The 13,237-nt window shown below is 53.4% G+C and overlaps 5 protein-coding genes across 5 annotated transcripts; 2 read left to right on the plus strand and 3 right to left on the minus strand.

Moving 5' to 3' along the window:
• Positions 1–1,177: 1,177 nt before the first annotated feature.
• Positions 1,178–3,987, plus strand: V8C40DRAFT_276178 (uncharacterized protein; the record flags this gene model as incomplete). The annotated part of the gene is made up of 2 exons (XM_083220816.1): positions 1,178–1,428; positions 1,518–3,987. 2 exons carry the CDS (start codon positions 1,178–1,180, stop codon positions 3,985–3,987), a joined length of 2,721 nt encoding a protein of 906 aa, XP_083070799.1.
• An 812-nt stretch (positions 3,988–4,799) lies between these two features.
• V8C40DRAFT_250872 (RMD1 family protein) lies at positions 4,800–6,573 on the minus strand. The gene has a single exon (XM_083217064.1). It carries the CDS (start codon positions 6,469–6,471, stop codon positions 5,206–5,208), a length of 1,266 nt encoding a protein of 421 aa, XP_083070800.1. The 5' UTR covers positions 6,472–6,573; the 3' UTR covers positions 4,800–5,205.
• Positions 6,574–6,831: 258 nt separating this feature from the next.
• V8C40DRAFT_250875 (CRAL-TRIO domain-containing protein) lies at positions 6,832–8,485 on the plus strand. The gene is made up of 4 exons (XM_083217065.1): positions 6,832–7,216; positions 7,319–7,368; positions 7,428–7,551; positions 7,615–8,485. The coding sequence occupies exons 1-4, from the start codon at positions 7,040–7,042 to the stop codon at positions 8,179–8,181; spliced, it is 918 nt and encodes a 305-aa protein (XP_083070801.1). The 5' UTR covers positions 6,832–7,039; the 3' UTR covers positions 8,182–8,485.
• Positions 8,486–8,491: 6 nt separating this feature from the next.
• On the minus strand, positions 8,492–10,414 carry V8C40DRAFT_57871 (uncharacterized protein). Its single transcript, XM_083223152.1, has 2 exons — positions 9,718–10,414; positions 8,492–9,578 (listed from the first exon to the last, which is right to left on the minus strand). Exons 1-2 carry the CDS (start codon positions 9,901–9,903, stop codon positions 9,096–9,098), a joined length of 669 nt encoding a protein of 222 aa, XP_083070802.1. The 5' UTR covers positions 9,904–10,414; the 3' UTR covers positions 8,492–9,095.
• Positions 10,415–11,626: 1,212 nt separating this feature from the next.
• Positions 11,627–13,167, minus strand: V8C40DRAFT_250882 (uncharacterized protein). The gene is made up of 4 exons (XM_083217066.1): positions 12,686–13,167; positions 12,478–12,545; positions 12,377–12,419; positions 11,627–12,297 (listed from the first exon to the last, which is right to left on the minus strand). The coding sequence occupies exons 1-4, from the start codon at positions 12,885–12,887 to the stop codon at positions 12,182–12,184; spliced, it is 429 nt and encodes a 142-aa protein (XP_083070803.1). The 5' UTR covers positions 12,888–13,167; the 3' UTR covers positions 11,627–12,181.
• Between the last annotated feature and the right edge of the window lie 70 nt (positions 13,168–13,237).

Here is a 13,237-nt window from a genome sequence, read left to right on the forward strand (position 1 = left end):
TGACAAGTGAATGTTAATTTCGTATTGAAGGGTGCTGTCAGCGGTTGTGTGTATGCACGCTATTCATTGCGGGATGTCTTGTAAGGTATTGTCTTGGAAACAGCCAGACAGATCTAATGCTACCGCGTCTGTATACGTAAGAACTCCCTGCTAGGAGTAGTAGTAATCAAGATGCAAGATCCTATGCATCACTAGCACCATACTAAATAAGTAGCTTGGTTGGTACAGCAGAGTAGAGTCCGCATGGGATCCATTACCCTGCATTACTGCCGAACATTGACAATTTTGATCATCGGGACGTCAAAGACATGAAATTGGGCTGGTGTGGTAAGGCCGGGAAACGGGAGCCATGCGGTAAACTAGAACAATCTTGGGCTAAACAAAAACCTTGTGCGAGCAGGCTAGATACTATGCGCTCTCCATGAACAGAGGACCAATGTCTGTTGAATATTTCATCCAATACCTTTTTGGTGCTTTGCCCCTACTGACGCATGCAACTTATCTAGGCGGATTTTTAGTAAGTGCTCATGTATTGATGTCACCGTTCATTCATCCATTCAATAAAGAGACAATGCATGTAAGAGACTAAATAGTTCCATGCATTAGGAAGCAGTAACACCTACTAACCTATCGAGATATTGATGGCTTTGTATGTATACACAAGCAGCAATAAATCGGTTTCACAATGAAATCACAATGGCAGCCATCTCTCCATAGGGTAGCTCTGATTCTCTCTTTCAGCGGAGCCGCAGCGGGTCAGCGGCCATCACACAGAGGCATCACAGGAGGGGCGCGGCGCTTGCTTGGGGGGAATTCGAGGAAATCACGTGCAGGCAATTTTAGACTTTTCCCTCGAGAGAGTTAGCGTGATCCTGGCCCAGGGAAGTACTTGGCGATCCAGGACACATTCTTCCTCAGCAAGGCTCAACAACGGCAATCCATCGTGCAGCCGCTTAGAAATTCGCGGAAATTTGCTCACCATCGACTCCGGCTGCCTGTCGTGGCGATTTGCAGGCGCGGCGTTTGATTGCACTGCGTCTGGTGGATGCAGACGCTCTACCCGGGTCTTGATGAAAAGGTTTTGGAGTCGCACCAGCACCAGTCAGCCCTCTACAACCGCGTATCGCGACGGGGCGCGGCCAGCACCACGACGACGCACACGAGGCATCCAGCCAAAATGGCGCAGCCCACGCCCGACGATGCGAATGGCGTCTCGCTCCCCGACAGCCCTGCCAGCGGGCAGCTTGTTGCGTCGGGCAAGCGAAAGCGCGACAATGGCGACGATACCGGCGACGGCATGGATGTCGACGTAGACAAGGTTCTTGAAGATGGCCAGGACGACAACCAGAGTGACCGGACGCCGGAGCCGCTCGAGGACAAGGCCAAAAACAGGGAGCTTGTCAAGGCCTTCTTTGAGGCTCTGCGAAGGTACGGATTGCACCCATTACTCACCACTGCCTGCAAACAGCCACCCAGTTTTCAAGTCAAAGTCATCCAAGGCTGACCATCGACATCAGTTTCGACATCAGCCCCTCCATCCTCGACCTCCCGCTACCGGCGCCAGAGCCGGCTTCTCAAGATGAACCCCAGGCAAAGCGCCAGAAATCGGTCGAGCCGCCCATCAAACAGACCATTGCCGACAAGGTGACGGCTGACGCTTACTCCTCCCTCGATGCCATCGCAGCGGACATCTCCTCTGCCGTTCAAACATCGTTGTCTGAAATGGACTCCTCCTCCTCGAACCCTGGTGCGAGAGCTATGACTATCAAAAGGGCTGCGCAGATCAACGAATTTTGGGAGAGAGCCTCGGACCTCGTCCGCCGCGAAAAAGCATATCCGAAAACGCGACAGGAGCCTGCAAACGGAGAGGCCGAGTCGCATACTGCCTCGGAGAAGAGCGAAATGGTTTTATCGCTTGTCGGTTATGCGCCTCAAGAAAGGCGCTTGTTTTCCAGCTTACCGCTGTCCAAAGATGTCGACTTGTCCGACGTTAACCTCCCGCCGGGCGTGTCCATCACCCGAGTTGTTCCCTCCAATCCTCAGGACCGGACGCAAACTCTCGGCGAGCTGTTTGCTCCGCCGCGTCCTCTCCCGCCTCTCCAGCCGCCAAAGCAACCGAAAACACAGGCCAAGGGAAATCGGTTGGATTTCTATCATCCCCACTTAACCGACAGCTCCCGGTATCGGGGCAATTCGTACTTTAACACAAAACTGTCTACAGGATACTATCTAGACTACAGTCAGGCGGCGCCTTCGTGGCAGACAAAGACGAAGCAGCATGAACGTGCGCAAAGCCTTGCCGGTCGAAAGCCATCACTTTCCGAGCTGGAAATGTCGGAGATGGAAACTCTTTTCCGAGGGGCCTTTTCCACATTTGCACCGTGCAAGGATGATGCCGCTGCAGTAGTGCCGTCCAGCGTTGCCGGCCGGATTTGGTGGCAGCGCAGCGGCAAGCAGAGCTTCCAGAGAATGATTGAGGTTGAATATTATGGTGACCTCCAAGAGGCAGAACCCGTCGATGAAACCCAATCAATGGAGGTGGACGAATCAGCGGTGCAAGACGCAATTGACAACTGGGATGAGACCGTCATTGATCCCTCCCTAGAGGACATCATGGGATCCAAGCACGACGAGCAGGACAAGGAGGCCGACGAAATCCTTGAAGAGGTCAGCGATTTAATCGAGACTCTAGCCTCTTACCAGCGCATCCGCAACCTGACGCTGCCCAACTCACAAAACCGCCAGTCCAGCGACCCTGTCAATGGGGACATGCTGGCCAATGCCGGGCCTCAGCCTTCGGAAGAAGAACATGCTACTTACTACATGCTCAAGGCTCAATTGGCACTCATCATCAAGACGCTTCCACCCTACGCGGTGGCCAAGCTTAACGGCGACCAGCTAGACGATCTCCTCATCAGCACCAAGATCATGGTTCACACCGACCAATACAAGGGCACGATGGATGAAGATGAGGCGAGCGCGCAAGCCCGACTCAAAGCGCAACAGCAGGCTGCCCAAGCGGCACAGGCCAACGTCAGACCCCCACAGCAACGTACGCCCAGTATCTCCGCCGTTCCGTATCCTAACCAGTATGCGGCGGCGGCGGCGGCGAACCAGTATGTCACGCCGAATCGGGCTGCACCCCCTCCGCCTCCTCAGTATTACCGCCCTGCACCAGCCCCCAACTACCAGCAGCCTCGCAACCTGGGGCCGCCAGCTCCTCACCAGCAAAGGCCACAGCCGAACCAGTATACCCGTACCAATGGCTATCCTAATCAGTATGCCACCCAGCTTGCCAAAGCCCAAACCCCATACGGCCATCAAAGCTTGCCGCAACAGTATGCGACCCAGCAGAGACCAAATTATGGACAGATGCCACAGCAAGGCACCCCGAATGCGAGATACACCTTCCAGCCAAACTACCAGCATCAGCCAGCCTCGCCAGTGCCCCCAAACTACGGCGCCTACACTAATAGTCCGGGTGCGATCCCAGCCAGGACCATGTCCCCTCAAGTGGGAAACCGGCAAAACTTCAGCCCATCGCCTGTCGTGCCGCAGAATCAGGGATATTCGGCTCCAGCCCCAACCATGGCCAGCCAGATGAACAGGTTTCCAAGCGGCTCGAGCCAGACCGGGACCCACACCCAGAGTCCCGGCTTGACTGGATACCATACCGTCATCCCTGAGGCTCAGCAACAGCGGATACTGGACCAGGCCAAGGCTCGTGTGGCAGCCCAAGAGAGATCGGCCATGTTCACTGACAGGCTGTCGCAAGGTGGCGTCCCCTCGGGCCTCGCAGGCATGGGAGTCGATGCTAGTCGGCTCGCGGCCATTCGGGCGACCGTGGCTAACCAGAACAAACCACAGACGCCCCCGCCTCCAAAGTCTGGAGTGAACGGTAATTCAGGAACGGGACATGTGCCTTACAAGGTGACTCCTGTGCCTGTGCCCGTCATCCCTACTTTGCAGCGCAAACCGACTTCATAATTTTAGGTAAAAAGTCATGAAATGAAACGTCTCGGATATGGAAGGGGCAATTACGCTTTGTGACTGGCAACACCTTTGGCGTTGTTGAACGGCGTTAAGAGGGCTAGGGTTCGTATAAAGGAGTTTTCGGCAAAAGAACTTGAAGAGAATGATGGTACGCTTTCGAAGACGATAATGCAAAGGGCTAATCTCCCAGACCTTGGGGGATGTGGGGTGTTGATATGGGGGAAATGGCTTGACTACTTTTAATACCTTTTTTTATCCTCCTTTTTTATTCTTTTTTTACGGGAAGTGATGAGATGGCGGGGGTGGGGGAGAACAAAGAGGCAGCCCGTGAGGAAGATGCCGTTTATGAGGCTGGAGGAACCTTGAAAAAGATCGTCATGTAGACTTGGGCACTTATGATATGAGATTTGAGTGCAAGGTCATGCATGGTTGCGCATAGCCCCATGAAAGCCTATCTAACTAATATTAGTTAGAAGAGACGGAGGGCTTCTAGACATGTTCTATTCATTCATCATTATTTTCTCTCTCTCTTTCGCTTTATGGGACTGCACAACATGAGAGAAAAGGACAGGAGGTTAGGAAGAGAGGTTTTTTGCTCCGCTGGAGACGACAACCACGACAACAAAAAGCGGCCAGGGAAGGATATGGATTTTTCATTTTTTCTTCTTCTTACTTGTAGTGTATGAAATATTGTTGGACAAATATTGGGGTTCAATAGACACCAGAAAGGAGGGATTTTTATTTTTTTGCTTCACAAGCAGAATATCATGTTTTAGTGGGCCTGGGACGAAATTTACTTTTTACTTTTTTTCTTTTTTTCTTGCGAGGCTGTATAGTAACGATGGAAGTGAATCTTTAAAGGAATTGAGCAGTGTTTCGCATTAAATGACTTTGTGTGGATATGGCAATAAATGCGATGGCGTGAGATGAATTTTGTCTATAACAGAGTTGAGGGGGGTATCGTTTCGTAATCCATGTCGTTTTTTCTATCCCAGATGATCTTTTTCCTTCTGATCATCAATTTTAAGTGTCGCAAAATAATGATGTGCGAGATTCGCATATACAAAAAAAGGTCGTACTAATACAAGCTAAAAAGGACATGGAAGAAAAAAAGGGGCGGGGAGGCAGTGAAAAAAAGGGGGAGGACAGAGAGAAGTCATCTACGGGTGTATCAAGTATTACTCGAAATTTGCAGTAGAGAGAGAGATGCGACTATATCTCAGTGCCCAGCTCCCTGGCCAGCGCCTTCTCATTATACTCAATGACAATCCTCCTCAGCTCGAAGACGACCTCGACGGCAATGAGGACAATGATGATCCACTCTAGCCGGGTGCCGTGCTGCTCGCTAGACATCTCGCGTAAGACCGTGGCAATCTCCTGGGCGTAGTCCATCTTCTGGTTGAGAGCACGGATGCGCACGTTGACGTCGAGGGCGCGGCCAACCTGGTCGTAGTAGCCCTCGAGCCCCAGCTCCGACTTGCTGTCCCAGAATATGTCGGGCAGGTTGTCCGTGAGCTCCGAGTAGTGGTTGAGCTTGGCGCGGAGGCTGAGCAGCTCGCCAGTCTTTTGCAAGATGAACTTGCGGCTGAGCGGGACACCGGTCCCCTGGGACAGGAGGGCCGGGATGTTCCTGGTGCTCTCAAAGTACGAGGTGAGGGCAGACTCGAGGACGGCCAGCTTCGTGCTGCGGGCGAGGCCCGACGCAAAGGCAATCTTGGCGAGCGTCGTGTCGAGAAAGTCGCCGTCCTTGTGCTCCTTGCGGGTCCCCAGCACGACGACGTCGCCCTTGAGCGAGCTCGTCTCCCGGCCGTTGTCAGTGGTGAACTCGAGGTCTTCGACTTCGCGCAGCGATTCAGCGTGGGGCTCTTCGGCGGCCCGTAGGATCTGCTTCGTTACGACGTCGGGGGGCAGCGACCACGTCACAATGGTGCCCGAGGGGAAGACAAAGATGTCGCCGCCATTGACGCCTCGCGCATGGACAACCTCTGCGGCGTCGAAGCGGGTGCCGTCGGGGTCAATTGCGAAGCCATGCGACGAGAGAATCTCCAGCACCATGGGCATGTTGAAAGCTTCGGCGATGCATGTCGCGCTGACCATGTTGGATGGATCGGCTTCTGCAGCGTCGATGCCGGGGCTGCCCTGACTGCCCCGCTTCGGCTGCTGGGCGATGATGGCGACTCGGCGCAGCGAATTTTTGGTCGGCGTGGCCCTGGTGGGCTTCCGCTTGGCTACCGGAGAGGCATTGGCAGGGCCGGGCTTCTCCTGATCGTGGCCCTGGCCCTGATACGGGTAGGGCTTCGCATCGTCGCTGCCGGGTTGCGAGGAGAGGTATGGGTTCGACGTGAAAAAGTTGCGCTTCCGGGGCAAGCTGGCGGGCGTGGTGAGGTGGAACGATCGGCGAGGGCGTGGTGCAGGGACGAGGCTGTGAATCTGGCGGGCAGCGACATTGACGCTGATTCGCAGCGGAGAAGTCCTCATGGCGGAGGTGGTTTGCTCGCCATGGAAGAGAAGAAAAAGGCGAGCGAGTCGAAGGGCCCTTGCTTTTGGGATTGCCGTTGGATGATGACGCCGAGGTGCAGGGATCAGTCAAGACAGAAGATGCTGGCTCTGGCCCTGCAGGTTCTAGATGTGGAATTGTCGAAGATCTGTTATCGCCATGTGACAAGTCACATGCAAAGAGTGATTCTACAGCAACAGGCTGCCCGTTGCTGGGCTGGTGCTGGGCTGCTCTCTGCGACCTACCTGCGCTAGCCCGCTTCGGGACACCGCCTTGACGCCGGCAAAGTCTCCACGCGCCAGCTCACCCGTCGCTAGCATTTATACCGCCACGCCGTAAAGGCAGTGGTAATTACAAGTTACGTTGCCAACCCCATTCAGCCAGGGATTCTCCTTCAACCTCCTCCCCTTTTTATATAATTTCCATCTTGCTCGCCGGGCGTCTGGAACTTTTCCTCTCCTCTTCCTCTTCCCTCCAGACCATATTCTATATCCCGTATCCCATACTCTAACTTCGCCCCCGTAACCCCTCACAGAACCATCCCCCACCATGGCGCCCGTAGAACTCAGCGAGAAATACGACCACTATGACTACCCCATTGAGGCGGCCGAGCCTCTGGAGGGTCATTCCGGAAACCTCACTCCCGAGCAGCAGGCTAAGGTCCACCAGCTGCGCCTGATGCTCGAGGCTGAGGGCCTCACCGAGCGCCTGGACACGCTGACTCTGGTATGGAACCTCTTCTCCCCCTAAGCTGGGCTGTGGCATTGAGCCAGGCTCGGCTATGGCAGAAGGATAAACAGGACAAGGCTGACCTGTCACGATGTGTAGCTGCGATTCCTCCGAGCGCGAAAGTTCGATGTTGAGCTCGCCAAGCAGATGTGAGTCCCCCCTGACGCATCGCCCGACGCCGCTGGTGTCTAATTCTGACCGCCATCAGGTTCATCGAGACGGAGAAGTGGCGTAAGGAGACCAAGCTCGACGAGATCCTCCCCACCTGGGACTACCCTGAGAAGCCTGAGATTTCCAAGTACTACAAGCAATTCTACCACAAGATTGACAATGTGAGATGACGAAAGGAACCGCGGGGCTCCCCTTTTGCGCAGACGCTAATCTGGCTTTACTAGGATGGCCGCCCCGTTTACATCGAGACCCTCGGCGGCATTGACCTGAATGCCATGTACAAGATCTCGACCGCCGACCGCATGCTCACCAACCTTGCTGTCGAATACGAGCGCGTGGCTGACCCCCGTCTGCCCGCCTGCTCTCGCAAGGCCGGCCACCTCCTCGAGACGTGCTGCACCATCATGGACCTCAAGGGCGTCACCCTGACCAAGGTTCCCCAGGTGTACTCGTACGTCCGCCAGGCCTCTGTCATCTCCCAGAACTACTACCCCGAGCGCCTGGGCAAGCTGTTCCTCATCAACGCTCCCTGGGGATTCTCTACCGTGTGGGGCGTTGTCAAGGGCTGGTTGGACCCCGTCACCGTCAAGAAGATCAACATCCTCGGCAGCAGCTACCAGAGCGAGCTGTTGAAGCACATCCCCGCCGAGAACATCCCCAAGGAGTTTGGCGGCACCTGCACCTGCGAGGGTGGCTGCGAGAACAGCGATGCTGGCCCATGGCACGACCCTCAGTGGGCCAAGCCTGCTAAGTGGGAGGTGAAGGCTGAGGAAGCCCCTGCTGCGGCTTAGATGGGATAGTGCGTTTTAATGTTTTTTGTTGGTCTTGTTTTTTTAATACGCTTGTATTGGGTGTGCTTGGGAGAAGCATTACATTACTCTGAGAAGCTCAGATGGTTCGTTTTGTGTCTTTTCTCGCAAGAATAGGTTGTTGGAGCAGAAGGCATCTGACGGAAGAAAAATTATTACAATGGGCTAAAGAGGGAAGATGGGTCTTAGACGGGAGAAGGGAGAGGGATACATAAAGGAGGGAGCAGGGACAGCTACTAGGTAGCACTTTGAATTATTCAACAGAATTTCGTATACTTGTAAGAGGTTTTTGATGTTGACTGTACTGCCTCGAATCCCACCTTTGCTCTCTCTATTTCATGAAATACCACATGCCATTTCGTTCAATGGTACCGAACAGGGCAGCTCGTTCTCGTTCCCCCCTAATTGAAATCAATAGAGCATTTCAATAGATTCTAGGTTCCGCCCCATTTCTACAATATTGTCTGCTTACGCGGTGTAATTTCCTTCATCTCGAATTAATAAAGGGGAAGAAAAGAAAAGCATGCTTAAAAATCAATTATAAAAAACGAAAAAGATCCAGAATGGATAAAGCATGGAAAAACACGAAATGCGATGAAGAAGCATGAACAAGAAAAGCTCATCGCCTTAGCCAACAGCTTGCTCCCGTAAAAAGTCATCTGAACATCGTCGTTTATGCCCTTGACGCCTGAACGCATACCCCCCGGCAGGAATCCCACTTGGTTTTAGTTGGGTGCTAATACTGTACTCGTAGCCAAAAAAGAAAAACAGTCGTAAAAAAATGCCCGAATCAAATACCAGGACGGAGGCACATGGGACATGGCGGTGGGCAGCGGCGCGCACGCCCACCTGTAGATCCCGTACAGAGCCTGTTTTTTGTCGTTTCTGATGCATCATCACCGCCCCTTGGTGACGACGTACTCGCCCGCGACCCTCGCCCGCTCCATCTTGGCCACGACGGCCGGCATGTCCCTCTTGAGCCGGTTCAGCCCCTGAACGGCGCTCTTGAAGCCGGCCTCGACGCCCTCCTGGCGCTGCAGCTGGGCCACCCCCAGCGAGCCGGCCTCGCGCTGCGCCGCGGCAGCGTCCCTGGCCACCCGGTCGTGGAGGTCGTCGTCGTCCTGCCGCATGGCCGCGCGGACGCGCTCGGCGTGGTCGGCGGCGACCTTGGCGGGCACGGAGCGCTTGAGCGCCGCCACGTCCTCGAGCAGCTTCTCCTCCTGCGTGATGAGGTCGGCGACCTGGCGGCGCTTGCGCGTGTCGAAGGGCTCGTAGACGGTGTCTGGCGTCGACGCAGACCCTCTGAGGACGTCGGGCGATACGGGGAGGCCATTGATGATGAGGTTGGGCGCGGCCAGCGAGAAGGTTTTGTTGATGTACTGGGTGTTGGTCGCAATGTCAGCAACTCTTCTTCTGTCTTGTACTTTTTTTTCTTCTACTCTGTCCTGTGTTGCCTTCTTCTTCTTCTTCTTCTTCTTCTTCTGTGCCATCTCTGCCTCCCTAAGAGTAATACATTACCTCATTTACGAGCAACTCGATCTGAATGCGCAACTCATCCTCCTCGGCGCCCTCGACCGGCGGAAACGCTTCGTTGAGGTGCTCGACCGCCGCATTGCGGACGTTGGTGATGAGGTAGGCGAGGTCCTCGGGGCTCTGAAGCTCGATCTTGCGCTGGACCTGCGAAACGACCGACTCGGAATCCATGTGCTGGGAAAGATGATATGCGACTCGTTTCTTTTCTTGTTTCTTCTTTTTTTCGTAGTAGCTTCTGTTGTGTTATGCGTCCATTAGGAGGAGCATCTGCCCAAGTCTGCCTTGCCTGTCCTAAGAGCAAGATTTTGTAATGCCTGTAGGATGAGGAAACAAACAGTAAATGGATTCGTAGGCGGAAGAGGTTCAATAAGGCGGCGTTTATGGTGGCGCAAACGCGTGTGGTGTTGTCGCGTTGGTGGGATGGATTGAGATCGAAATCGATAATCTTATCTCGAGAGCTGCCACCAAAAAAGAAACCGCCCAAGGTGAACTGGAAGCTAGCCGGTACGTACCCTCTGAATGGCTCGGTGAAGAGTGGGGGTGATTGGGGCAGCTTCACCTTGAATAAGTGCCGAGGCTTATTGAGGCTGTTAGTTGATGCCGTCTGTTGCTACGCATTCTCGCAACTCATCGGATTGATGCAAGACTAAGGGAGTATTGCAGCAAGGACCTCTATTCTTGTATAAATATAGAAGCGAGAATGTTAGATTGGGTGCAAGCGTGTATATGTAATAAGTACTACCGCTACCAACAGCAACTAAAATTGTCTCAAGATCTTTGGATGATACCAAGTAGACAACCAGTCCAGAGACAAAAGATGCCGGGATCAGTGTTTCATGTACCGTGATAGGTAGATGGTACTGCGTACTAGATGGGTGCAAACAGAAACCACCAGTAGCACACGCATCAGCCCTGGGACTAAGGCAGCCATCAAGGTTATCGGCTCAAAGACCCTTGCATTTGCACCAACACTCCTACAGTAGAAGCATGGGCACCACCTCATAGTACTCACACAGGATATAGGCAAATAGGTTAGTACTCTGCTGAACCTGCTGCGGTACGGCGTACCAAGAGCAAGCAGGTATAACGCTCAAATCTGCTCTCCTACAATCTACCCATCTTCTCTCGAAATCCAACTAAAAAGGGCATTTGTAAATGGAAATGATATGAACAATAGAGTCATTCTCCCCTCGTCCACCAAACTGACTCAAGTTCAACCTTCATCTCCATGCGGCTTTTACTCGCGTCGTTGCACATGACATTTCCAATGCCAATCCGCAAAAGTGTCTCAGTCATGTGGGCTTATGCTCTCCAGCTCTATGTGGGTTTCATTTCCAAACACCAAACTTTGCACTGTTTAAAAAAAGAAAAAGGGTTTCATCTATCCACTGTAAAGCATCTCCCAGCCTTGTTCATACTACAATGACTTCTTATCTTTGAATCTTGCCATCAAGAAGTAACACAAGCCGACTTCCGCCGTTTCCAGACCCGAATTCGGAGCATGAGCGAAGCTTCCGATCCCCCTTATGCCTCTGAGTCAAGTACTGGGTACTTTGACCGTCACAGGGTGCAATTCTGTGGGGTAAAGGGCCTCCACCCAGTTTCACTCACTGGCAAGTACCTTCAGCAGCACCCAGTGCTGGGCGGTACCAAGTGGAGGGGCTTTAGTGGTCCCCCGGCGGCATGCGGGGCAGCCCGACGCTTAAACTGCTGGGCTTCGGTGACATCCATAGTTTATATACTAAACAAAAAGACAACGGACGACTTGATTCTGCATCTACACAAAAGCATCGGCGCTTTTAGATAAGGACAAAGTTTTACCAGGGTATAAACCTTTTCTGACAGGGTTTGAGTCTGAATTATAACACCAAACCCCATCACAGAAGTAACTTGAATCGACGCGGTCATACCCTATCTGTATGCACGTTGCAGCCCAGCACAAGCCGTGCAAAATACATGAGTAGAAATTATACCTATCTAGCTACCTAACCTATTTCCATGACGAAACAAAGTGCAAAACACCCCAGGTGCCTCCCCAACTTCCAATCCAGCCGAGGGGCCCAAAACCAATAATCCGTAAATACCGTATTGACATACCGGAACCAGTATCAATGCCGCAGCATACTCCTCCAAATGCGAACGTAAACGCCAAGCGGCCCGGGGGCACTGCCCTCCAAAGAATAGTAATACCAGGCTGTTCACCTTCCACGACACACCACTTCCTGCCTGGAATGTACACTGAATACGAGAAAACAAAAACAGGCCAACCGATAACAAGTCCCAAAACCTCCAGACGCCGTCGGGTACAGACCGACACTGGTGAATACAAAGTCAAGAAAACATCTCGTGAGAATAAAAATAGAAAAGGGGGGGATATCTAGATGATTCAGTGTCCCAGGGAGAGAAAACCGGGTATGGTGCGTGATGATAAAAGGGCAAGGCGATATGCTCAGTGCGGAAGCATATTCTCAATCTCCTCGTCCGTGAGGTGGATCTCATGTACGGGGTCTCGCCTGTTCTCCAGAGGAACGTAGTCGCAGTCGATGTACGAGGGAAGGAAGATCTCTACAATGAACATGCCAAGTTAGTCACTCGTTTACTTGGCCCGTCGTCCGCTTAAGCCGGTTGGTGTTGGGGAGCATACCAGGGTTCCACATGAAGCCTTGGGCCGACGACAGGTAGGTGATCTAGTAATGACTCAGCGTCAGCACATCTACACCAGAGAAGGGCGGCAAGGGAACCTACGAGCCGGGGAGGGCCATCAGGCGACCCAATGTTGATAACGGTGGACTCTTGCTTGGAGAGAGCCGGGCCTGTGCAACGTGGTCAGCAAACGGGTGCAACACAAAGACGGACGACACGGCGTATTAGGCTATGCTGACTGGCAAGCTCTTTTGGCCGGCCATGGCATGGACTGCTGGGGCACAAGAATGAGGTAGAGAGGTAGGCGTACTCAAAAGACTTGGACGGCGGCTGTCGAGCGCCACGGCCTTTGCCTTGCCCTTTGCCTTACTGCTGGGAGAGGCTGGTGGTGACGAGGGCGACGGCGAGCTGGAGTAGGAGCTGTCGGACGAGCTGCCGACCGTTTCGGCTGAGAGGCTGTATCTCGGAGCCATGGACGATGGTGCTGCCGGGATCTTGATTGACGAGGACATGCTTGGCCGAGGACGAGGGTGGCGAGGGCAGCTGGGCCAAGTCTGGGTGAATGTTGAATGCCGCAGAAGAGGGGAGTCGGAAGAATGAAACGAAGTCGAGTGCACCGGAATGAACCGAACAGCAGGGCCAAGAGGGGCAAATAGACGATAGGGCAGGCAATAGATGAACAAGTCAGTCACCAGTATCCAGGCGGAAGCGGACAGGATTTGCGATGCCGACAGCGGCGTGGGAAAAGCGTTGTGATCGTTGCGAGAGTGGTGTGAGGCCAAAAGACGAAAGTGTGACGAAGAAGGCCAAGGTAGGCGAGATGAGCATCCCAGGATTTGGAGAACGGCAGCCTTAATCACTG

The sequence above is a fragment of the Trichoderma camerunense genome (assembly GCF_050948025.1).
Source record: "Trichoderma camerunense strain CBS 138272 chromosome Unknown V8C40scaffold_14, whole genome shotgun sequence".
NCBI classification, from domain to species: Eukaryota; Fungi; Ascomycota; class Sordariomycetes; order Hypocreales; family Hypocreaceae; genus Trichoderma; species Trichoderma camerunense.